The sequence below is a fragment of the Leptonychotes weddellii genome, chromosome X (assembly GCF_054177405.1).
Source record: "Leptonychotes weddellii isolate Sample4059 chromosome X, ASM5417740v2, whole genome shotgun sequence".
Lineage (NCBI taxonomy): Eukaryota > Metazoa > Chordata > Mammalia > Carnivora > Phocidae > Leptonychotes > Leptonychotes weddellii.
This window is the reverse complement of record NC_138385.1, coordinates 54,245,786-54,269,739: the sequence shown is the minus strand read 5'-3', so window position 1 is coordinate 54,269,739 and position 23,954 is coordinate 54,245,786. Positions and strand designations below refer to the sequence as shown.

General features: G+C 35.6%; 1 protein-coding gene and 1 long non-coding RNA gene across 5 annotated transcripts in view; both read right to left on the bottom strand.

Annotated features, from left to right (window-relative positions):
- Positions 1 to 23,954, bottom strand: part of ATRX (ATRX chromatin remodeler) — a 269,137-nt gene that overhangs the window by 44,940 nt on the left and 200,243 nt on the right. For all 4 annotated transcript variants that reach the window (XM_081808623.1, XM_081808624.1, XM_081808625.1 and 1 more), the window contains 3 exons: positions 17,998 to 18,151; positions 12,272 to 12,378; positions 505 to 613 (listed from right to left, as the gene is read on the bottom strand). In XM_081808623.1, the coding sequence (XP_081664749.1) occupies positions 505 to 613; positions 12,272 to 12,378; positions 17,998 to 18,151 (370 nt within the window). The remainder of the gene's footprint in view (positions 1 to 504; positions 614 to 12,271; positions 12,379 to 17,997; positions 18,152 to 23,954) is intronic.
- On the bottom strand, positions 4,684 to 6,849 carry LOC145717824 (uncharacterized). Its single transcript, XR_014141273.1, has 2 exons — positions 5,940 to 6,849; positions 4,684 to 5,727 (listed from the first exon to the last, which is right to left on the bottom strand). It is a non-coding gene; the product is annotated as an uncharacterized LOC145717824 (long non-coding RNA).

Here is a 23,954-nt window from a genome sequence, read left to right as displayed (position 1 = left end):
AAAAAAGAAGAAGAAGGTAGCGGGAGGGGAGGAATGAAGCGGGGGAAATCGGAGGGGTGGACGAACCATGAGAGATGATGAACTCTGAAAAACAAACTGAGGGTTCTAGAGGGGAGGGGGGTGGGAGGATGGGTTGGCCTGGTGGTGGGTATTGAGGAGGGCACGTTCTGCATGGAGCACTGGGTGTCGTGCATGAACAATGAATCATGGAACACTTCATCTAGAACTAATGACGTAATGTATGGGGATTAACATAAGAATAAAAAAATAATAATAAAAAAAAAATGCCATAGGATATATAAGATTCTATAACATTGTGTAAGTTGGTATAGCCACTGTGGAAAACAGTATGGAGATTCCTCAAAAAATTAAAAATAGAAGTACCACATGATCCAATAATTCTACTACTGGATATTTACTCAAATAAAATGAAATACTAATTTGAAAAGAAAAAAAAAAATTATTTTTTAAAAACTCTCTGTGCAAACAAAAAATGTTTCCTACCTCACATTAGTTTCATCATTAAATTCTTCAGCCCATTTTTTCCTTGACTGTGCAGTAGTAGAACCATCTAAACGGTAATAGTCAATGTTTCGCAGCCACTTCCCTTCACCTGAAAATTTAACAAGAAAAGAGAGATTTGATATATATTGTTCTGCTAGTATTAACAGATTTTCTTCCCTGCTCACCATTTAAAATCTGGTTATATATATTTTATTTGCATAGTAAAATATAAATTTTTTTAATCAAGGTGTAATTCACTATATTAACAAATAAATTCACCACAGATTTATTTCCAATAGATATTGAATAGCAAAGGTACTTTAAAAAAGTATTTCATCACTGGGAGCCGCACACGGAGAGGGTCTGAGCCCACAAGGCAGAGGTGCCACCACGAGACAACTTGCACTGATATGTTGTTGATTTGTTTGCATTGAACTCATGGCCAGCAGTGCTGTAAGTCATTCCTGAACCCAGCCTGTCCGCTGCTGTTCTCTGTAAGGTGCATCACAGCCTCCTGGTACTTAGGAAACTGGACAACACTTAAACGCCAGCCTGAAGGCCACTTGAAACCGAAAGATTGCCACCAAAAAGCTCAAAAATGTGAAGACCATAACACTAAATAGGCTGTGGAACAGAAGCTTATTTACCGGATCAGAACTGAAACAAGAAAGAAGGAAGGTATCATCTTGTCCCACCTTGACTGGAAGTGTGTTTCTCAGGCAACTCAAGTATTTTGCCACTCAGCACGTGTTGGCGAATAACTGCTGAAGTACCGCAAGTATTGATTTTGGAGTTACAAATAAATTTAGCAGAAAGGCAAATTCACAAATGTGGAATCCACAAATAACAAGAAAAAAAAAAGTATTTCATCTACATGTGAATTTCTTAAAAGATTTCCTTGATTAGAAACCTTTAAAACCGTAAAAAGAATATGGTTAAACTGCATTATGTTCATGAAGCTTGCTTTTAATTAAATCTGTAAATGGCCAGGTTTCCTCCCTTATTAACAAGTTGATACTGATCAACTTTTGGACAGTGAGGTGAATATTTACCCAAGACTTACATTAAAACTAAAATACCAAATTAAGTACTTATGATATTTTTATATTTTATTATAATTTCCATTCCAGTTCTTTTAATTGTAAACATACTACTACTATTTCCCCTCCAGAGTCACATCCTAGAATCTTAACATAAAAACAAGAAGTTGACAAAACTGAGATTTAGATCTTTCAGCAAACTTTTTATTTAAATTTAGTACTTAGTTTAAAAGGTGCTTTTCAACATGTTTATTACTTACCCGTATCTTTACTTATACTGAAAACTTGTAATTTCCTTGCTGGAAATTTGGCAATTGGTAGGTAAGAAAGTCTATTTATTTATTTGTGATTTTTATTTCTTTCAATTGGAAAAAAAAAGGCATACACAGCTAAGGAAAAAAGAATTTGAGATAGATGGTTGGATAAAAAAGAGGCTGGAGTCACACTTCCATTAATTGCTCACCTAACAGGGTAATTATTAAAGTTAATATGCTAATCATAAATAAATTAAATATGGTATTAATATTTTTAAAGTATTTCAACATACTCACCTTTCTCTGATAATACAAATGAATAATCTGTACTATGAATCCAACACTTAAAAAGTGATAAAGTCAGCACAGGTTAGTCACCAAAATTATAGATTTTTTTAAAAATCCCAGGTTCACCATTTATTAGCATTTTCATTTAGAAAATGTGAAAATGTGTTTATCTTTAAAAATGGAGCTAGCTGAGCACCTATTGTATAGGGCTACTGTTTTTTAAATGAGCTGATATAAGGAAAAAAATCCCTTAGAACAGTGCCTGTCACACAGTAATTAAGCTCACTGAGTACTTAATATCATCCAAGATCCCACATCAAATTATATCTGTCTCTATTAGGGCACATTTATATGTGATCATCCCTATAACATGATTTCCTGTAATACCCTTGAACCTAGTTCAGTGTCCAGTACACAGCAGTAGTAGTAGTAGTAGTGATACAAAGGACAAACTGAACTAATAGTTAAAACAAATGTTTGCTGAAGATAATTTATTAAATTAAATATAAACTAACAACCATATGGAAAAATATTCAATCTTGCCAGTGGTCAAAAAAGTACAAATTAAAACAATGATAATTGTTTTTACCCATTAAAGATGGGGAAAATGTAATTATAGTACTACAAGTATATAGTAAAATAGGCATTTTCCATTTATTCATGATAGTAAATAAATTCATGTAACTTTTCTGGTACTTTGTCTTTCAGATAATGAAGCACTGCCAGAACACAGAATTGAACTAATAACTAATAATAGATAACAGAAAAATCCATTTAAGCCAACATTATACTTAACCATACTCAAATCAAGGAATACATATATACACTACCCATATATAGGTTAAAGACATATCAATAAGGAGGGGCCTTAGAAACAAAGAAGGGGGTAGTGATAAAGATTAAAAAGTGCCAGTGTATACCTAGCACTTAAACGTAATGGGAACATAAAAAATGCATCACCAGAGCATGATTCTCTATGGAAAATAACTAAAGAATATCCAGGTAAGGGCAATGTATTACCCTGCCAATTCAGCAAACATTTACTATGGACCTACTACATGTCCAGTTCTGTGAGGGACATCAGTAAAGCCTTGCCCGATCAATTTACATATTGTCCCCCAAAACTGCCTATCACCTTTAAAGTATTTCATTATTTCTCCATTGCATTTTTAAACTATACATTTCCTGTTTGTTTCTTATTGGTCTTCCCTAACAAAAATGTAGCCTCTAGGAGGTTAGGGACATATTTTTTTTGTTAGCTTCTTTATCCTTAGCATCTAGATTGTGCCTTGCACGTGGTAAGTACCCTATACTTACAAAATGAAATAAACCCTGGAATACTTTATGGGTTCTGTAAACAGCTAATTTGAGGTGTGCTAATGAGGCAGTGGCTTAGTGGTGACTCTTAACCCCAGTTAGGGAAGGAGGAGTGATCTCTTCACTTCTTTAGCAACCCAGGCCCAATGTACTAATATTCCATGTAAGATTTTGCTTGGGAAAAAAAAGGAATTCTACTCTTTTTTACTAGGTAAATGTCTTAGTAAACCAATGACATAGTATATGGTATGGTATCAACTAAAGAGCAAATGTTCCTTTTCAATTACTACAGTGACCTAAGCAACCAATGCACCTGTCTAAAAATAAAGATACCACCTGCCTACAGCTTGCACAGGAGGTTATTAGGGTTTTATTTCCTACCTAAAAAATTATTATATTTAAAATGAGTACAATAAGAGAAAATACTACCAATATTATCAACAGGATTAGAAAATTAAAATTAAAAACAATAGCACTATATTCCAAGAGTACTCCAGGTACCATCAGACAAAAAAAGAAAAGATCACAATACATTTTTTCACAGAACTAGAACAAAGAATCCTAAAATTTGTATAGAACCACAAAATATGCCAAATAGTCTAAGCAATCTTGAGAAAGAAGAATAAAGCTGGAGGTATCATGCTCCCTGGTCTCAAACTATACTACAAAGATATAGTCATCAAAACACTATGGTACTAGAGCAAAAGCAGATACATAAAACAATGGAATAAGATAGCCCATAAATAAACCCATCCATATATGGTAAATTAATCTATGCCAAAGGAGGCAAGAATATGCAATGGGGGGAAAAAAGCCTCTTCAATAAATGATGTAGGGAAAACTAAACAGCTACATGCAAAAGAATGAAACTGGACCACTATCTTACACCATATACAAAAATAAATTGAAAATGGTTTAAAGACTTGAATGTAAGACCTGAAACAATAAAACTCCCAGAAGAAAACATAGGCAATAAGCTCACTGACATCCATTTTAGCAATATTTTTTTTTTGGACCAGTCTTCTCAAGCAAGGGCAAAGAAAGCTAAAATAAACAAATGGGATTATATCAAATTAGAAAGTTTTTGCAGTGAAGAAAACCTTCAACAAAACAAAATGGCAATCTACTGAATGGGAGAAGATATTTGCAAATCATAAACCCAATAAGGGGTTCAATTCCAAAACATATAAAGAACTTACACAACTTAATATCAAAAAACCCAAATAAAATGATTTAAAAATGGGCAGAAGACTTGAATAGACATTTTTTCAAAGACGACATAAAGATGGCCAACAGGCACATGAAAAGATACACAACATCACTAGGCATCAGCAAAGTGCAAATTAAAACCACAATAAGGTATCACTCCACACTGCTTAGATTAGCTATTATCAAAAAGACAAAAAATAACAAGTGTCAGCAAGGATGTTGAAAAAAGGGAACCTTTATACACTGTTGGTGGGAATGTAAAATTGATGCAGCCACTATGGAGGTTCCTCAAAAAATTAGAATAGAACTACCCCATGATCCAATATTCCACTTTGGGGTATTTTTCCAAAGAAAACGGAAACACCAAATCAAAGAGATATATTAACCCCTATTTTCACTGCAGCATTATTTACAATAGCTAAGATATGGAAGCAACCTAATAAAATAAAATAACACACACACACACACACACACACACACACACAGAGGAATATTACTCAGCCATAAACAAGGATGAGATCTTGCCACCTGGCAACAACATGGATGGACCTAGAAGGTATTATGCTAAGCAAAATAAGTAAGACAGAGAAAGACAAATACTATATGATTTTACTCATATGTGGAATCTAACAAACAGAAAGACAGAAAGAGACTCATAGTTACAGGAAACAAGCTGTTGGTTACCAGAGTGGGGAGGAGTTAGGGAATGAGCAAAAAATGTGAACAGAATTAAGAGATACAAACTTCCAGCTATTAAATAAAGTCATGGTATGTAATGTACAGCATAAAGAACATGGCCAATAGTATTGTAATAACTTTGTGCAGTAAACACATGGTAACTAGACTTATCATGGAGGTCATCTCATAATGTATAAAAATATCAAATCACTATGATGTACACTTGAAACGAATAGGGTACTGTGTGTCAGATATACTTCAAATTTAAAAAAGGCCACAATTATAGCCTCCTTTTTGAAAGTATTTCTTCATCAAAAATAGGCTTATATCTCAATAGCTGTTAAAAGAAAAACAGGATTCTGATCATTCAAATAACTACATAATTATCCACAGAAAAGATATAAATAATAAAGATTCCCTTTTATTAGAAAGGAAACCTAAGGGGCGCCTGGGTGGCCCAGTCGTTAAGCGTCTGCCTTCAGCTCAGGTCAAGATCCCAGAGTCCTGGGATCGAGCCCCGCATCGGGCTCCCTGCTCGGCGGGAAGCCTGCTTCTCCCTCTCCCCCTCCCTCTGCTTGTGTTCCCTCTCTCGCTGTGTCTCTGTCAAATGAATAAATAAAAAAATCTTTAAAAAAAAAAAAAAGGAAACCTAAATGTAGTCTTTATATTGTTGGTAACAAGGTAACTGTCAACTTTAATATTTATGTATTTATTTTTAAAGTTTTATTTATTTAAGTAATCTCTACACCCAATGTGGGGCTCAAACCCACAACCCCAAGATCAAGAGTTGCATGTTCTTCCAACTGAGCCAGCCAGGCACCCCTCAACTTCAATATTTAGATAAAGAAATATGAGTACTGTAAATAGTATTCATAACATACACTGTATTATTATTCTCAAATAGGAAAATAGTATACCCTAAAATCACCATTTTACATGGAAATTTAACCAGAAGAAATTTTTAAAAATCTACTCTCATCAAGGCACCTACAGTAGACTACCTGTAATAGTGAAAAATTGAATATAATAATCCTGATATATAATAATGGAGAAATAGTTAAGTAAATTACGATTTTACTGGACAGATGATTATAGAGCTGAAAGTGACAGAACATCATATATGGAGTGACATCAAAATGTTTATGAAATCAGTGAAAAAAACAAAATTTAATTTATGGGGAGAGGGACTTCTGGTATGACAACATAAGGAGCTTCATAGACTTGCTCCCCAGCAAAAGTGAAAATTTTAAAATGGTGGTGATGGTTGCATGGTAATATGGGTGTACTTAATGCCATAGAACTATACACTTAAAAATGACCAAAATGGTAAAAACCTGTTTCCCTTCCTATCTCTCCCCTCCCAATTTGGCTTTTTTCCCCCAATTAATTGACTGATTAGGGGAAATATGGTTAAGGAGTTGTCTGAGATAGTTTGAGGCAGAGAGATTAGAACAACTTCTTAAATCACAGAAATATTGCCCCTCAATTTCCTGGACATTTAATTTTTTTGTCTTTAACATCTGTATTCACCATTAGACTATTAGCTCCTCAAGAAAGGGACTACAGGGGCGCCTGGGTGGCTCAGTCGTTAAGCGTCTGCCTTCGGCTCAGGTCATGATCCCAGGATCCTGGGATCGAGCCCCACATCGGGCTCCCTGCTCCGCGGGAAGCCTGCTTCTCCCTCTCCCACTCCCCCTGCTTGTGTTCCCTCTCTCGCTGTGTCTCTCTCTGTCAAATAAATAAATAAAATCTTTAAAAAAAAAAAAAAAAGAAAGAAAGGGACTACAACTGTGTTTCCTAGTCGTTGGCAGAACAGCTGGTAGGTACTCATCAAATTTTTTTAAATTTAATGTCCATTAACTTTATATATAAATCTGTCTTATAGAGTAAACAAATCATTACGGAGTTTTAAGTTTCTTGTCCCATATCTCTTATCAGTTTTTTAAAATTTGTATTTTTAATAAAAGATAAATCAGAAAGATTTGGTGCAAAACAGAAGAAAACAAACTCCTGTTTTACCCAACCTCCACTAGCAGCTGGCTATGTAACTTCTTATATTGTACTAAAAAAAAAAAACAAAACCAAAAAACCACATACCATAAAATTTACCATCTTAACCATTTTAAGTGTATAGTTCAGTTGTGTTAACAGATCTCCAGAACTTTTTATACTTGCAAACTGAAACTCTATATCCACTAAACCACAACTCCCCATTCTCTCCTTCCCCACAGTAAGCACCGATCTACTTTCTGTCTCTGTGTATCTGACTACCTTAGATATGTGAAGTAAATGAAATCACACAGTATTCACCTTTTTTTGTGGTTTATTTCACTTTTGTGCTGGTTTATTTCTTCAGGGTTGTAGCATGTGACGAGATTTCCTTCCTTTTAAGAGCTGAAAAATACTCCATTGTGTATATACCACTTTCTGTTTATCCATTCACCCACCAACATACACTCGGATTATTTCTACCTTTTCATTATTGTGAATAATGTGGCTATGAATATGAGTGTACAAATATCTCTTTAAAGGGGCACATGGGTGGCTCAGTCGTTAAGCATCTGCCTTCGGCTCAGGTCATGATCCCAGGGTCCTGGGATCGAGCCCCGCATCGGGCTCCCTGCTCAGCGGGAAGCCTGCTCCTCCCTCTCCCACTCCCCCTGCTTGTGTTCCCTCTCTTGCTGTGTCTCTCTCTGTCAAATAAATAAAATCTTTAAAAAAAAAAAAATCTCTTTCAAGACTACGCTTTCAATTCTTTTGAGTATTTACCCAGAAGTAGTGTTGTTGGATCATATAATTCTAGTTTTAATTTTCTGAGGAACTGCCATACTGATTTACACAGTAGTTGTATCATTTTACATTCCCACCAAGAGTGCACCAATGTTCCAATTTCTCCACATCATCACCAACCTGTTATTTACGGATTTGTTTGACAGTAGCCATTCTAATAGTGTGAGGTTATATTTCACTGTGGTTTTGATTTGTGTTTCTCTAAAGATTAATGATGTTGGGCATATTTTCATGTGCTTGTAGGTCATTTGTATATTATCTTCAGAGATATGTCTATTTGAATCTTCTAGCCATTTTCTGAATCAGGTTATCTGTTTGTTGTTGAATTATAGTAGTTCTTTATGTATTCTGAATATTAACCCCTTACAAGATAGATGATTTGCAAATGTTTTCTCCTATTCTATAGGTTGCTTTTTCACTCTGACAAAATGTTAAATTTTATGTTATGTGTATTTTATAATATTGCTGCTGCTGCTGATAAAAACTACCCACAAGAAAAACCCAGGTCCAGATGGTTTCAGTGCTAAATTTTGGCAAACATTTAAAGAACTCATACCAATTCTTCCCAAACTCTTTCAAAAACCAGGAAAAGGAATACTTCTTGACTCATTAAATGAGGCCAGTATTAGCCTCCTATCAAAACCAGACAAAGATATTAAAAGAAAGCAAACTGAAAATTAGTTATATCTTATGTGTAAGAATGCACAAATCCTCAACAAAATACTAGTGAACAGAATCCAGCAACATATAAAGAGAATTATACACCATAACCTGCATCCCAGGAATAAATCCCACCTGGTCATGATGGATAATCTTTTTAATGTACTGTTGGATCCTATTGCCTAGGATCTTGTTGAGAATTTTGGCATCCATATTCATCAGGGATATTGGTCTGTAATTCTCCTTTTTGATGGTGTCTTTGCCTGGTTTTGGGATCAAGGTAATGCTGGCCTCATAGAATGAGTTTGGAAGTATTCCTTCCATTTCTATTTTTTAAAATAGCTTCAGAAGAATAGGTATTACTTCTTCTTTAAATGTTTGGGAGAATTCCCCTGGGAACCCATCAGGCCCTGGACTCTTGTTTTTTGGGAGGTTTTTGATCATTGCTTCAATTCTGTTACTGGTTATTGGTATTTAACCCAAAAATACAGATGTACTGAAAAGAAGGGGCACATGCACCCTAATGTTCATAGCAGCAATGCCCACAATAGCCAAACTGTAGAAGGAGCTGAGATGCCCTTCAGCAGACGAATGGATAAAGAAGATGTGGTCCATATACACAATGGAATATTAGCCATCAGAAAGGATGAATACCCACCAATTGCATCAACATGGATGGAACTGAAGGGGATTATGCTAAGTGAAATAAGTCAAGCAGAGAAAGACAATTATCATATGGTTTCACTTATATGTGGAACATAAGGAACAGCATGGAGGACATTAGGAGAAGGAAGGGAAAAATGAAGGAGGGGAAATCAGAGGGAGAGATGAACCATGAGAGACTATGGACTCTGGGAAACAAACAGGGTTTCAGAGGGGAGGGCAGTAGGGGATGGGTTAGCCCAGTGATTGGTATTAAGGAGGGCATGTACAGCAATGAGCACTGGGTGTTATATGCAAACAATGAATTATGGAACACTACACCACAAACTAATGAAGTAGTGTATAGTGACTAACAAAATAAATAAATAAATAAACAAATAAATATCCACTTAAAAACTATTAGGACTAATAAATGAGTTAATATACAAAACTCAATTTTTTTAAACATTTGCAAGGAATAATCCAAAAATAGGGCGCCTGGGTGGCTCAGTTGGTTAAGCGACTGCCTTCGGCTCAGGTCATGATCCCGGAATCCTGGGATCGAGTCCCACATCGGGCTCCCGGCTCAGCGGGGAGCTTGCTTCTCCCTCTGATCCTATCCCCTCTCATGCTGTTTCTCTCTCTCTCTCTCTCTCTCAAATAAATAATAAATAAATAAAAAAATTAAAAAAAAAAAAGGAATAATCCAAAAATATAATTAAGAAAATTCTATTACAATACCATCAAAAAGAATAAAATAAGTAAGAATAAATTTAACACATGACATTTAAAATGTATATACTAAAAACCACAAAATACTGGTGAAAGAAAATTAAAGACCTAAACAAATGCTAAAACGTTCTATGTTCATGGATCAGAAGACTTAATATTGTTAAGATGGCAATACTTCCTAAAATGAAATACAGATTCAAGGTAATCCCTATCAGAATCTTAATCAGAATCCCTATGCTGATTTCTCTGTAGAAATTTACAAGGTGATTCTAAAATTCATATGGAATTGCCAGGGACCCAGAATAGCCAAAATAATGTTGAAGAGAAACAAAGTAGGAGGACTCACTTTCACCAAAACTTACACAGATAGTGACTCCTCTGATGGATCTAGGTAAAGTAAACTGAAAACCTTCTGGAAAGGATTCACCATTCTACATGCTATTAAAAACATTTGTGATTCATGGGAAGAGTTCAAAATATCAACATTAACAGGAGTTTGGAAGAAGTTGAATCCAACCCTCATGTATGACTTTGAGAGGAGGACGTAACTGCAGATGTGGTTGAAATAGCAAGAGAACTAGAATTAGAAGTGAAGCCTGAAGAGAGGACTGAATTGCTACAATGTCATTATAAAACTTGAACAGATGAGGAGTTGCCTCTTACAGATGAGCAAAGAAAGTGGTTTCTTGAGGTGGAATCTACTCCTGGTGAAGATGCTGTGAAGATTACTGAAATGCCAACACCATGGCAAAATCCTCCACCAGAAAAAAATTACAACTTGCTGAAAACTCAGATGATGGTTGGTGTCTTTTAGCAATAAAGTATTTTTTAATTAAAGTATATACTTTTTTTAGATATAATGCTATTGCACACTTAACAGACTACAGAATAGTGTAAATATAACTTTTGTATGCACTTTTATATGCACTGGGAAACCAAAAAAAACTAATTTGACTCCCTTTATTGAAGTATTCACATTATTGCAGTGGTCTGGAACCAAACCCGCAATAACTCTGAGGTATACCTGTAATAAAACAAAACAAAACAAAACAGAAAGTAAGTACTGGTGAAGATGTGGAGAAACTGGAACCCTTTTATACGGCTTGTGGAAATGTAAAATAGTGCAGCCAGTATGGAAAACAGTCTGGTGGTTCCTCAATAAGTTAAAATTACCATATGACCCAATAATTCCATTCCTAAGTATATATCCAAAAGAAGTGAAAACAGATGTTTAAATAACAACTTGCATACAAATATTTATCACAGCACTAGTCAGAACAGTCAGAAAATGAAAACAACCCAGATATCTGTGAATGAATAAATGGATAATCAAAATGTGGGTATTATCCATACAATGGAATATTACTAGATCTTTATGGCCTAATGAATGAAGTACTGACACATGCTACAACATGGAAGAACTTTGAAAACATACTACGTGAAAGAAGCCAGTCACAAAAGACCACATATTATATGAATCCATTTATATGAAAGTTTCAGAATAGGTCAATCTGTAGAAACAGAAAGTAGTTTCATTAGTGATTGCTTAAGATCTAAAGAGGTGGAAGGCAGGGGTAGGAGGGTAATAGCTAAAGGGTACAGGGTTTCTTTGGTGGTGATTAAAAAGGCTGAAAATTGTGGTGACAGTTGCAGAACTCTATGAAAATACTAAAAACCACTGAATTGTTCACTTAAAATGGATGAACTGCATTATATGTGAATTATCTCAATAAAGCTCTTTATAAGAACAAAAACTCTTGGGGCACCTGGGTGGGTCAGTCGTTAAGCATCTGCCTTCAGCTCAGGTCACAATCCCAGGGTCCTGGGATCGAGCCCCACATCGGGCTCCCTGCTCCACAGGAAGCCTGCTTCACCCTCTCCCTCTCCCCCTGCTTGTGTTCCTGCTCTCACTATCTCCCTCAGATAAATTTTTTAAAAAATCTTAAAAAAAAAAGAACAAAAAATCTTATTTCATGTTGCAATTGCAACAATAAAGGCCATATATATATAGATAAGGACAAGAAGAATGTACAGAAAAAATAGATATATTAAAGTTGTGTGTCTGGGGAGTATTTTTTCTTTTATTGTTAAAATGTTTGTATAATACGTTTAAATGAAGGTTCCAAAAATTATGATATAGAAATGTTTGTAACTCACCTTTATAAATAAGAGGTTTATCTTTATCTTCTGTCTTTTCCCTACTGGCCAATTCAAGAAAATCTTCAATCAAGTCCAGAGATATGAGAGACTGGCTGAAAACAAGGCTAAAAAAATGGATTAGTGTTAATGGATTAGAAGGGTCACATAGTAAAGATATCACTTCTTCCCAAATTGACTTACAAATTCAACACAATTCTAATCAAAACCACAGTAGGATTTTTGAGAAATTAACGAGCTGATTCTATAAAGTTTATATGAGAATGCTGAACACACAGAGTAGCCAAAACAACTTTGAAAGAGAAAAAGTTGGAGACCTAACTCTACATGATTTCAACACTTAAAAAGCTAGAGTAATCAGAATGGTGTAGTACTGATTAAGGGACAAGCACATATTGATGGTACAGAATACAGAGTTCAGATGTAGAGCCACACAATATATAGTTAGCTAAATGGCTTTTCACAAGGAGGCAAAGGCAATTCAGTGGAAAAAAGATAATCTTTTCAACAATGGTCTTGGCAAAATTCAACATCCATATGCAAAAAAAAAAAATGAACTTTGGCTTAAACCTCACACTTTATAGAAAAAATAATTCAAAATGGAATATAAATCTGATTTCAAAATGTAAAACTGTAGAATGTTTAGAAAAATGCAAGAAGAAAATCCTCATAACTTGGGGTTAGCCAATTCTGAGACATAACACCAAAAGTATGATCTATGGGAAAAAAAAGTTGATGAAGTGGATTTCATCAAAATTAAAAACTTCTGGTGTACAAAAGAAACTATTTAAAGAATATGAGAAAAAATGTTAACTATTAAAAGAATTTGAGTAATTTTAGACTTGTACACATTCTAAAACACTTTGTTGTTCCATTTCAAATATGTCTGCAGATTCCTGATTCTCCATCCCAGTAGTTCCCTAACTCCTGTTTTGAGCCATGAAAACTATTTGTTCACATAAAGTCTTAAGTGTTATTAAAATGTTCACATAAAGTCTTACGTGGTATTAAAATGAAACTAAAAATAATTTCAGGTGTACAGTATACTGATTCAGCACTTCCATACAACACCTGGTACTCATCACAAGTGCACTCTTTAATCCCCATCATCTATTTAACATGAAACTAACATTATACATTACACTGTATGTTAACTAACTGGAATTTAAATAAAAACTTTAATATATATATATATATATATAAAATAGTAAATAAGTAAATAAATAAATAAAGGGCACCTGGGTAGCTCAGTTGGTTAAGTGTCTGACTCTGATTTTGGCTCAGGTCACGACCTCAGGGTCGTGAGATACAGCCCCAGGTCGGGCTCTACGCTCAGCTGGGAGTCTGCTTGAGATTCCCTCTCCCTCTGCCCCACCTCCCACCCACACCCCACTTATGCTCTCTCTCTCTCTCAAATAAAAAAATCTTTTTAAACAGGAACCCTGGGTGGCTCAGTCGGTTAAGCATCTGCCTTCGGCTCAGGTCATGATCCCAGGGTCCTGGGATTGAGTCCCACATCGGGCTCCTTGCTCAGCAAGGAGCCTGCTTCTCCCCCTGCCTGCCTCTGTCTCTCTCTCTCTCTGATAAATAAATAAAAAATCTTAAAAAAAATATTAAAAAAATTTTTTTAAACAAATAAACAAACAAAGCAGGGTGCTTTAGGCCTTGGGGGAGAAGATAAAAGTGTCCCTGGCCCCTCAGCTTCTGCTCTAGCCTTCTCTTTTCACCAACTTTCATGGGTTCTGAAAAACAGTTTGAAAACCACTGGTCTCATCTATCCCATTGGTGAGAAGTGGACACAATTATACACAGGAAATGAAAAAAATCTAGAAAGAGAATAAAGGATAAAGGAGGGCTCGTTCTCTCCCTTATATATGCAAACAAAGTAGGTCAGTATACAAGGAACTAGACACCTGTCCAAGCATATTGTTTGGTTTTATTTGATTCTGAAAGCTGTACTCTAGGAGAAAGATACTTTTATGACTCCAGAAGATCCTTCAACACTCATTGCTCGAAGTCTTCAGATTTAGTAGAACTGAAAAAAACAACTCAAGTTATGAAACAGCTGTTGGGAGCTTTTAACATGTGCTTTGGCTATTGTATGACTTCCTAAACTCTGCACTATGGGGGTCTACTGTCTCGCAGTTGGTATTCCTAGAATACTGGTAAGGAAATGAATGTATTCCTAGTACTCAGTGTAAATGACCAACAGTCTTGATCCCTCAATAGACTGATTATTTTTCCTAGAATCAAACACTTTATTTAATCAATTCTTTTTGAGCTACAAATTAAGGTTTTTGGCAGTTCCTATAACTGGGAAATTTAAATTCTTAGAAATACTTATTATTTATTTAATTGGAATTAATCTGAGATTTGGGGTACTGTTCTGGAAAAAGGGTGACTTGAGTCCACATTAAGGCTGGTTCTGGGAACCACTGAGCTCAGAAAAATCTATGAAAAAGATGTTATTAGAACTAAGTGGCTACATACTAATGGTTATCTCTTAACTTTTTCTAGTTGCAGATAACATGAACAACTATGCCCTGACTGGTAATAATTTTCATCCTTGTATAAACTATTTTGGCTTTATCCATTTTATTAATGACCCATATGAAAATACAGAAGCAATACAAATCAAATTCATACATACCAAAAAATCTGGAAATTACAATTCAATCAAAATTTAATACTTAAATGACAGAAAATAAGTCAGAAGGGCTGGGCTAAAACTAGTAGTGTACTGGAATTAGCTGTAACTTGCTTGAAACAGGAAAGTGGATTGTTAGCATTTTTTCCCACGACTGTTAGTAGCTTAAGATTGGCCACAGTGGGAGTATTTTACCAAGGATATCAGCAAATGTTACAAATTAGGGCTCTATGTGCTTCTTTGCTTTCTCTGTTATCATTTTTTGAAGAGTCAGTTGTCAAACATTTATCAACACACCACTGGCTAAAAAATCACTAAAATTCATTTATCTCTTACCCTATGAAATATCAAGTTTTCACGTGGGTCAAAAGATCAACTGCACAAATAGAGAATAGATGAATCTGATTTGACACCAGTTCTTCTTAAAAAAAAAAAAAAAAAAAAAAAAGAGTCTCAGTTGACCGTATGTTTAATATGAACCAACAGTGTTATTTAGATGTTAGAAAACCTCTCTATCGGATTGCATGAATGGAAGTACAGGGTCCTGAATAAACAAGAACCAGCTTCACTGTAACTCTGTGTTAATCAAAACTCAGCTGAAGTATTTTGTTTACTATGACCATATTTTGAGATGGGTGCTAAAAAACTGAAGTATGTTCAAGACCATATGGTCAGGATTGAAATTATGCCATACAAAGAACAGATCAATGAACTCAGAAGAAAAGCTAAAAGTGACAAGAGAGATAAACCCACCATTTTTTGAAGAGGAGACAACTGAAACAGTAGTACTGATGTCTGCAACCTACATTGAAAGGCATCAGGAAAATAAGATGGATAGATAAACAGATATGTAATAAAGAAAGTACAATAAAATATAGAATATAGTATAGATTCTAGGTGACAGGTATATGGGTATTCACTATAAAATTCTTTCTGCTTTTTTTTTATGTTTGAAAATTTCCACAAGGAAATGTTGGACAAATAAAAAATAGTGGTAATCACAGTTATGGAAATGAATAGTTTTATAGTCCTAACACTGATAATGTCTATCAGTTGGACTCAGAACTTAAAAAAATCACTATATGAGTCTTAAAAAAGGCAGTAGGTATGTTCAATTTTAAACCATAAGGAAAACAGCTATAGGGATAAAGTATAAACTAAAGATAAGGATATGATTTCTAAAAATGTGAAGTATTCAACTGTAGGTATCCCTCTGAAATTGCAAATGTTCTATCATGGGAGAGGTCAGGAGAACATCTATGATGAATATGGTAGAGGAGCTTCTTGCACTGGTGAGGAAATTAAAAGACCACTAAAATCCCTTCCACACTCTTAAATTTTTGTATGGTACCCAAAAAAAATTAATTTTAAACTACCTAAGTTGATAGCAGAAAAAAAGCATGAGCACGTCACAGCAATAATCTCTCCTGAACTTTTAGGAACTCTGAATTCAAATACCCACTTTCTACTTGCATCTCTCATGGATATCTAATAGGCCTCTCAAACTTAACATGGCCAGAGCAGAACTCTTTACTACCTCTAATAAACTTAGTTCTTCCCTACTGTTCTCCATTTTAGTAAGTAACACCAGGATCCACCAGCCACTGAATCTGGAAGCCTGAGAGTCATCTCTGACTACTCTCACATTCTTACTGCCCTGCATTAATGTACCAAATCCTGTTGTTTCTATTCCAAAACATATCCTTTACCTCCAATACTACCAACTCCATTCCAGGCCAACATCATCCCTTATCTGAACCACTTGTTTCTGTATTTAAAAAGTGGCAATATACAACAAAAATAAATTTTAGTGAGTACTTACTAAGTGCAAGGCATAATGGTTAACAAAAAATAATGAAACAGTCTGTGTCTTCAAACTCACTATCCAGTGAAAAACATACAAGAATATTAGAATGTGTAAATAGTAGAAGTATATTAAAAGATGGTATAGTAATTATATTAATAGTGGATCTACCTCTTCCCAGGAAAGTTAAAGGAACTAAGTTTGAAACTTCTTTAAGATAAAACGTTTAATTTAAGTCTTATATTAAACTGTTATTAAAAGAGTCACAGAGGGGCGCCTGGGTCGCTCAGTCGTTAAGCGCCTGCCTTCGGCTCAGGTCGTGATCCCGGGGTACTGGGATCGAGCCCCGCATCGGGCTCCCCACTCGGCGGGAAGCCTGCTTCTCCCTCTCCCACTCCCCCTGTTTGTATTCCCTCTCTTGCTGTGTCTCTCTCTGTCGAATGGATAAAATCTTTAAAATAAATAAATAAATAAAATAAAAAAATAGAAGAATCACAGAGGGCGGCTGGGTGGCTCAGCTGGTTAAGCGACTGCCTTCAGCTCAGGTCATGATCCCGGGGTCCTGGGATCGAGTCCCACATTGGGCTCCCCCTGCTCTGCGGGGAGCTTGCTTCTCCCTCTGCCTCTGCCTGCCACTCCCCCCTGTTTGTGCTCACATTCTCTCTCTCTCTCCCCATCAAATAAATAAATAAAATCTTAAAAAAAAAAAACTACAGATATATTTTAAAAATATTTTATGAACACATGTTGGGACCTTGTAACAACCTAAAAAGTAAGTCTGGTTCAAAACTTTAAAAGTATGTTTTTTTCGAACAGTAATTTGAAGGATGAGAACAAGAACAAAAACAAAGGAGATATGATAGAGAATAGTCAAAGAGGTGAAATAAAGTCAGAGGTATCCACTAGATTTGGGGATTAAAAGGTCACTAATTGACTTTAGGGGGAAAAAGTCTCAATAAAGTAGGAACCACACTGCATGGATTGAAAAATAATTTTTAAAGATGGTGAAATATAGATATCCACTAGAGACCTGGCTCAAAGAAATAAGTTCAAGGTGCAACAGCCAGAAAGGGAAAACAGCACTGAAGAAGTAACCAGACTATGTACTCAGAACTAGTGGCTTAGAAGGAAGAGAGTTGTCTATCACTACACTACTAAAGAAATTACATCTTCAGAAAGGAAGAAAACAAAACAGATTTCTTTCAAATAAATTGTTTAAACAATAGAAAGGTTATAAAAAGGTTCATTTATATAATAAAAATAGAAGAAACTTACACTTTATCACCAATTTCCTCTGCCATTCGAAGAATTTCAAAGAGAAGTACCATTTTTCCAGAATGTTCTAAAACCTCAGCATCAGCATCTGTAACAAAATCTTTGTACCAGTCTGGAGCTGGGCTGCTTGGATTAGAAGAGGAAGTAGCTTTACCTAAATAAAATAAATGAAACATAAGTAAGTAGGCAAATAAGAAAAGAAACTCAAAGATCCAGAGAGAAGGATTAAGAGACCAAGAGAAATAGGAGGAAGGGGGGAAAGGGGAGGGAAGAGAAGGGAAGAGGGGAGAAGGGGGAAGGAGGGCACCCTCTTTCAAGAAGAGAAAAAAAGACTACCCCAGGAAAGGGAGAGCTTTACTGTGCAGAAAAGACACAAGGTGGGCAGTGTAGTAGAGGGGACAAACCCAACTCTAGGAGGAGAGAAAGACAGGGAGTGGGACACATACAAACAGGCACAAATGAATGTAAAGGAAGAAAAACATTGAGGGGAGGAGGCATGCACACCAAGTAAGAGAGTAAGCAAGAGAAAGACCCTGAGAAAGTACAACTATGAGAAACAGTGCCTAGGAGCAGGGGGCTCGAAAAACAGAGACCCTAAGAGACAAAGCCTGCCCCTGCTCCAGGCACTGAGAGTGTGTAACTCCCAACACAAACCCCAAGAGATAGGGACTAGGACAGAAAAAGACCTAGAGAACCAAAGAGAGACAGACAGAGGTAGGGAGGAGAAGAGGGAGGGAAGAGAAATAGACTGATTCAGAGATCAAGAGAGAAAAGATCTTAGGGGCAGGAAATATTTCACAGTCATAACAGAATTCTGGAAAACAAAAAGTGATTGATCCCAGAATGACCATATCATATTAAATCGTTTTGTTATTTTCTCCACAAACTCTGAAAAGAAAGTAACACAAAATAATCTATTAAATATCTAAACATAAACAGTTCAATTCAAAATTAGGAACATAAGGTTTACCTGTTTTTGTACCTTCCCTCAATTGCTTTTTAATGTATTTTAAATTTTTCCATATTTTTGTTATATATATTTTACAAAAGTATACATATTCACAAAAGTATACAGAATATGGTGAATAGCCATGTTCCCACATCCCACCTTCATTAAATTTTACCACTTGCTAAATCTGCTTCTGATGCAATTGACACCTAATATGTGACCATACCCAATCTCATTATCTTCTTTCCCTCCCATCTTTCTGAGAGATATCTAAAATCCTAAGTTCTAATAATCTCTCGGTTTAGAGGGTATTAAGCTATGTGAAATAAGTCAGACTGAGAAAGATAAATACCATATGATTCCACTCATAAATGGAATTTTAAAAAATGAATAAACAAACGAAAAGCAGGATCAGACCTATAGAGAGAAAAAACTGATGGCTGCCAGAGGGGAGGGAGTGGGGGTTTGGGAAAAATGGGTGAAGGGGAGAGGGAGATACAGGCCTCCAGTTATGGAATGAGTAAGTCATGGGAATCTAAAAACAATACAAAGCAAAACAAATGAATAAACAAACAAAAAGCAGAATCAGACCTATAAATACAGAGAACAAACTAAGTCATGGGAATAAAAGGCACATGATATTGTCAATAAAAGTCAATGATATTGTAACAGCAATGTAACAGGACAGATGGTAGCTACACTTGTGGTGAATATAGCATAATGCATAAACTTGTCCAATAACTAGGTTGTACACTTGGAACTAATGTAATATTGTGTCAATTATACTAAAAAATGTAAAAGAACAAAATAAAATTTATTATGTATCAAAATAAATAAAATAAAATCCTAAATTCTGTATTTACTATTTCTGTGTATGTTTTATATTTTTACTACACATGTATCCTTAAACTGTACATTACCATTCATGTTTTCAAACTGTATGTAAGCAGGCTGTATCTTTCTATGACTTACTTTTTCATTAAATGTAGTTTTTCATTTTTCACTCAAAGTGAGACTTATTCAATCACTCTAACTGCTATGTAGAATTCTGCACAAATATACCATCATTTATTAGCTCTCCTCATAGACATTATAAACATCTCATTAGTCTCACAGATATTTAGATTATTTCTAATTTTTGGCTACTGTCAAATGAACACTCAATTTTGTTATATTTTTCTAGAATATCGTCTACTTCATCTAAGTTTTAAATTTTCTGGCATAAACTTACACTGTTGATTTTTAAAATTATCACTTTAAACATAATACAGTCTTTATCAAATATTTCTATTATTGGAGGCCCTTAAGAATCTAATTATGCTGTTTGTTTTGTGTGTTAACTTTTGCCAGGCTGACTGCTAACTTATTTTGCTGCTAACTTTTTCTAAAGTTAATTGTTTCCTCAGGTATTCTATCATTTTTATTTTCATTTCACTTTCAGTGTAGCTGTAATATGTGAGAATCCTGGGTAGAGATCATACATCTCCACACTTACTCTGCATCTGTTTCTGCCAGGTGCTCCAGGGGATCAACAATCCAGGATTACTTTTGAGGTACTGCAGCTTGAGATCTTTATTTATTTATTATATAATTCTTAAAGATTTATTTATTTATTTGAGAAAGAGAGAGAGGGCGCGAGCATGGGGGAGAGGGGCAAAGGGAGAGAAGAAAGAGAATCTCCAGCAGACTCCCTGCTGAGGGAAGAGCCCGACCCGGGACTTGTTCCCACAACCCTGAGATCATGACCTGAGATGAAATCAAGAGTTGATCATTCAGTTGACTGAGCCACCCAGGAGCCCCATCAGCTTGAGATTTTTAGACTAAGTAACATAAATTCAAATCATAACCTATGTAAGCCCATGATTATGAATCCAAGGAAACTATTTTTCTCAACCCAGAGACCAGGGTGAAACAGATAAGCTTCCCTGACATCTCCCTGGATGGATGGGCAAATTTTTCTTCTACCCTATTCTTCAATGGTCTACGTACCCTTTGAAGAGATTCAGCTTTAATCTGGGTTCAAAGAACTCTCCACCTTATACAGGGCTCAAGGCCTTGTAACCTATCCCTGGGTAGGTGAAAACCAAAGTTGCTAGTCTGAAGACTAGCATATCCCTAAGGCTTTCACAGCATACCTTCTTGAAATTACTGTTTAAATTATCAGTTCCCGGGCACCTGGGTGGCTGTCATTAAGCGTCTGCCTTCAGCTCAGGTCATGGTCCCAGGGTACTGGGATTAAGCCCAGCATCGGGCTCCCTGCTCAACGGGAAGCCTGCTTCTCCCTCCCCCACTCCCCCTGCTTGTGTTCCCTCTCTCGCTGTGTCTCTCTCTGTCAAATAAATAAATAAAACTAACTAACTAAATAAATAAATGATCAGTTCCTTTGTGTCTGGGTCCTGGTGATTTCCATTACTTATAGAGAGCTCATTATGTATTGATATTCAAACCACAATTAACTACTGCCTAAACATGTCACATATTTGCAAGAATCCATACCTTTCCTTGAATGCCTTATATTATTTTCTCCCCTTCTTTACTTGGCAAACTTCTTTTTATGCTTCACTATCCTTTAAGAATCAACTGAAATTTCACCTTAGAAAGCTTCCTTTGCAAGGCTGGCCCTAGGCTGTTGTCTGCGCACTTGAATGGTACATAGCTCCTTGTACTATTATAAAACTTTCCCTGATAAGAATGGCTCACTGTGCCTAGATTGTACAATGTGGTTTGTTCTGAACCCCCGTTTCCTTTCTGGGAGTCTGAGATTTGGTAAGAGCCAGACAGACAGTGTGTTTAAAGCACATAAAACTTAGATACTTAGTCTCTAATGAGCTTCTTTGTTAGATGACACTTTATATATATTATCACAACTTATTTCTGGAGAAATTAGTACATCTTAGGTGACTCCATTGGGAGAAGACTCTTAGAAGGTTATGCCTGGTTTCCTCTGGACTCTGCCCCATCTGCTTTTTCCCTTTGCTGATTTTGCTTTCTACCCTTTCATTGTAATAAATCATAGACCTGAATATGACTACATGCTGTCTTGTGAATCACTGAACCTGAGGATGGTCTTGGGGCAACTGATAAACAGCTTATGAAGCCAATGTTAACTAAACTCCTCTCTACAACTGGCAAATAACAAACGCATTTAGGGAATTCTGCAGTTCCACAGATTGCACATAACTTCAGTAATGGTTACCCAAATATACTAGAGGTAATTTAAGGAAAGTGAAAATGTTAGCAATAAAAAAATGCTAGCATAAAGTTAGTAAAAACGTGGCAGCTAGGTAAGAAATCCCAAAGCTTAGGATAGGTGATAATTTCTGTGCAAAAGATTCCATTCTAATTTTGATCCTATTAGATATAATGAAAATACAGTAATGTCTAAAAAAATAAAAACTGATTCAGAAAATAAGGGTTTATAACTCCAGTTAATAAATACCCTGAATATGTAATTAAAACTTACAAACTGGTATTTTATGTTGGATATTCTTATTTCAACATCCACATGGATTAACTATTACTTCTGTTATAACTTTGTCCTTATATATCTGATAAGAAACAGTAAATTAATCAATCAAAGCCACTCCTTAATATCCACTCTGGATATCACAAAATGCTTACAAGGTAACGCAAAAAGAAATACAAACAAATAAAAAGCAACAACTTTACCCCTAATTTCTTGAAGCACATTTTTCTAAATATATATTTAACCACCATATTTGCATCAAGATACACTGCAGTTTTATAAAGAAAAGTAGCAATATCATTAAAGTATTATGTATCTATGTAGTTCTAGTAGTAGAATGTTAAGCTCCATGAGTGCATTTTGTTGACTGATAGAACCCAAGCTTCTATAGCAGTGCCTGGACCAATTTGTCATTTGGAACCCACAGCCTGCCCTATCCGCTTTTAAGTTCACGACATGCCCCAATTCTTTCTAAACATTTTCACCTTGTGAAATACATGAAAAACAATAATGTTTACCTAACATACCTAACATACCAGGAGAAAACGGAAGAGGCTACTCATTTCTGGAGGTGACCCAGCTACCTCAGACCCCGCTTGTACTTCTACAAGATGAAGGGATCAAGACCTCAGCACTTTTATTTAACCCATTTACAGCACAGAATGAGACATACTGGTTTGCATACTCTCCCTGTTCTCCTAACCAAAAGTTATGAAAAAAAATTTCAACAAGAACATTTTAAGAAAACCATTCCCAGGAACACATAAATTTTAAGCTATTTATTTCCAATTCTGAGATGACTGAGGCGAAATTTAAGTGAAAAGTCAGACCGGGAGAGCAGGGAGAGAGATAACAGAAGCTTCCTATTAAACTAGAACCATTCCTTACTATTCTTAGAAAAATACTCTTTAAATCTAATTGGAAGATTAACACTGATAATAAACTGCCTTTATGGGACAAGAGTAGAGAAGAACAAGGAGGATAGTTTGGTAGTTTAATTTTTACTATCCCCCTGATTTCTAAGATAAGTAAACCGAGGTCTGTGGTTAGGCTGCCATCTGCTTATTCCAATAAGGTAGTGAGGAGAAAAATGTTTTATTTTGTTCTATTTTTTGAAAGTTTTATTTTAATTCCAGTTAGTTAACATACAGTGTACTATCAATTTCAGGTGTACAATATACTGATTCAACACTTTCATACAAGACCCAATGCTCATCATAAGTGCACTCCTCGATCCCCAACACATTTTTTAACCCATTCCCCCATCCATCTTCCCTCTGGTAACCATCACTTTGTTCTCAATAGTTAAGAGTCTATTTCTTAGTTTGCATCTCTCACTCTTTTTATCCCTTTACTGTATACAATTTTGTTTTTTGTTTTTGTTTGTTTTGTTTTATTTAAATTTTATTATGTTAGTCACCATACAATACATCATTAGTTTTTGATGTGGTGATCCATGATCCATTGTTTTCGTATAACACCCAGTGCTCCATGCAGTACGTGCCCTCCTTAATACCCATCACCGGGCCAACCAATTCCCCC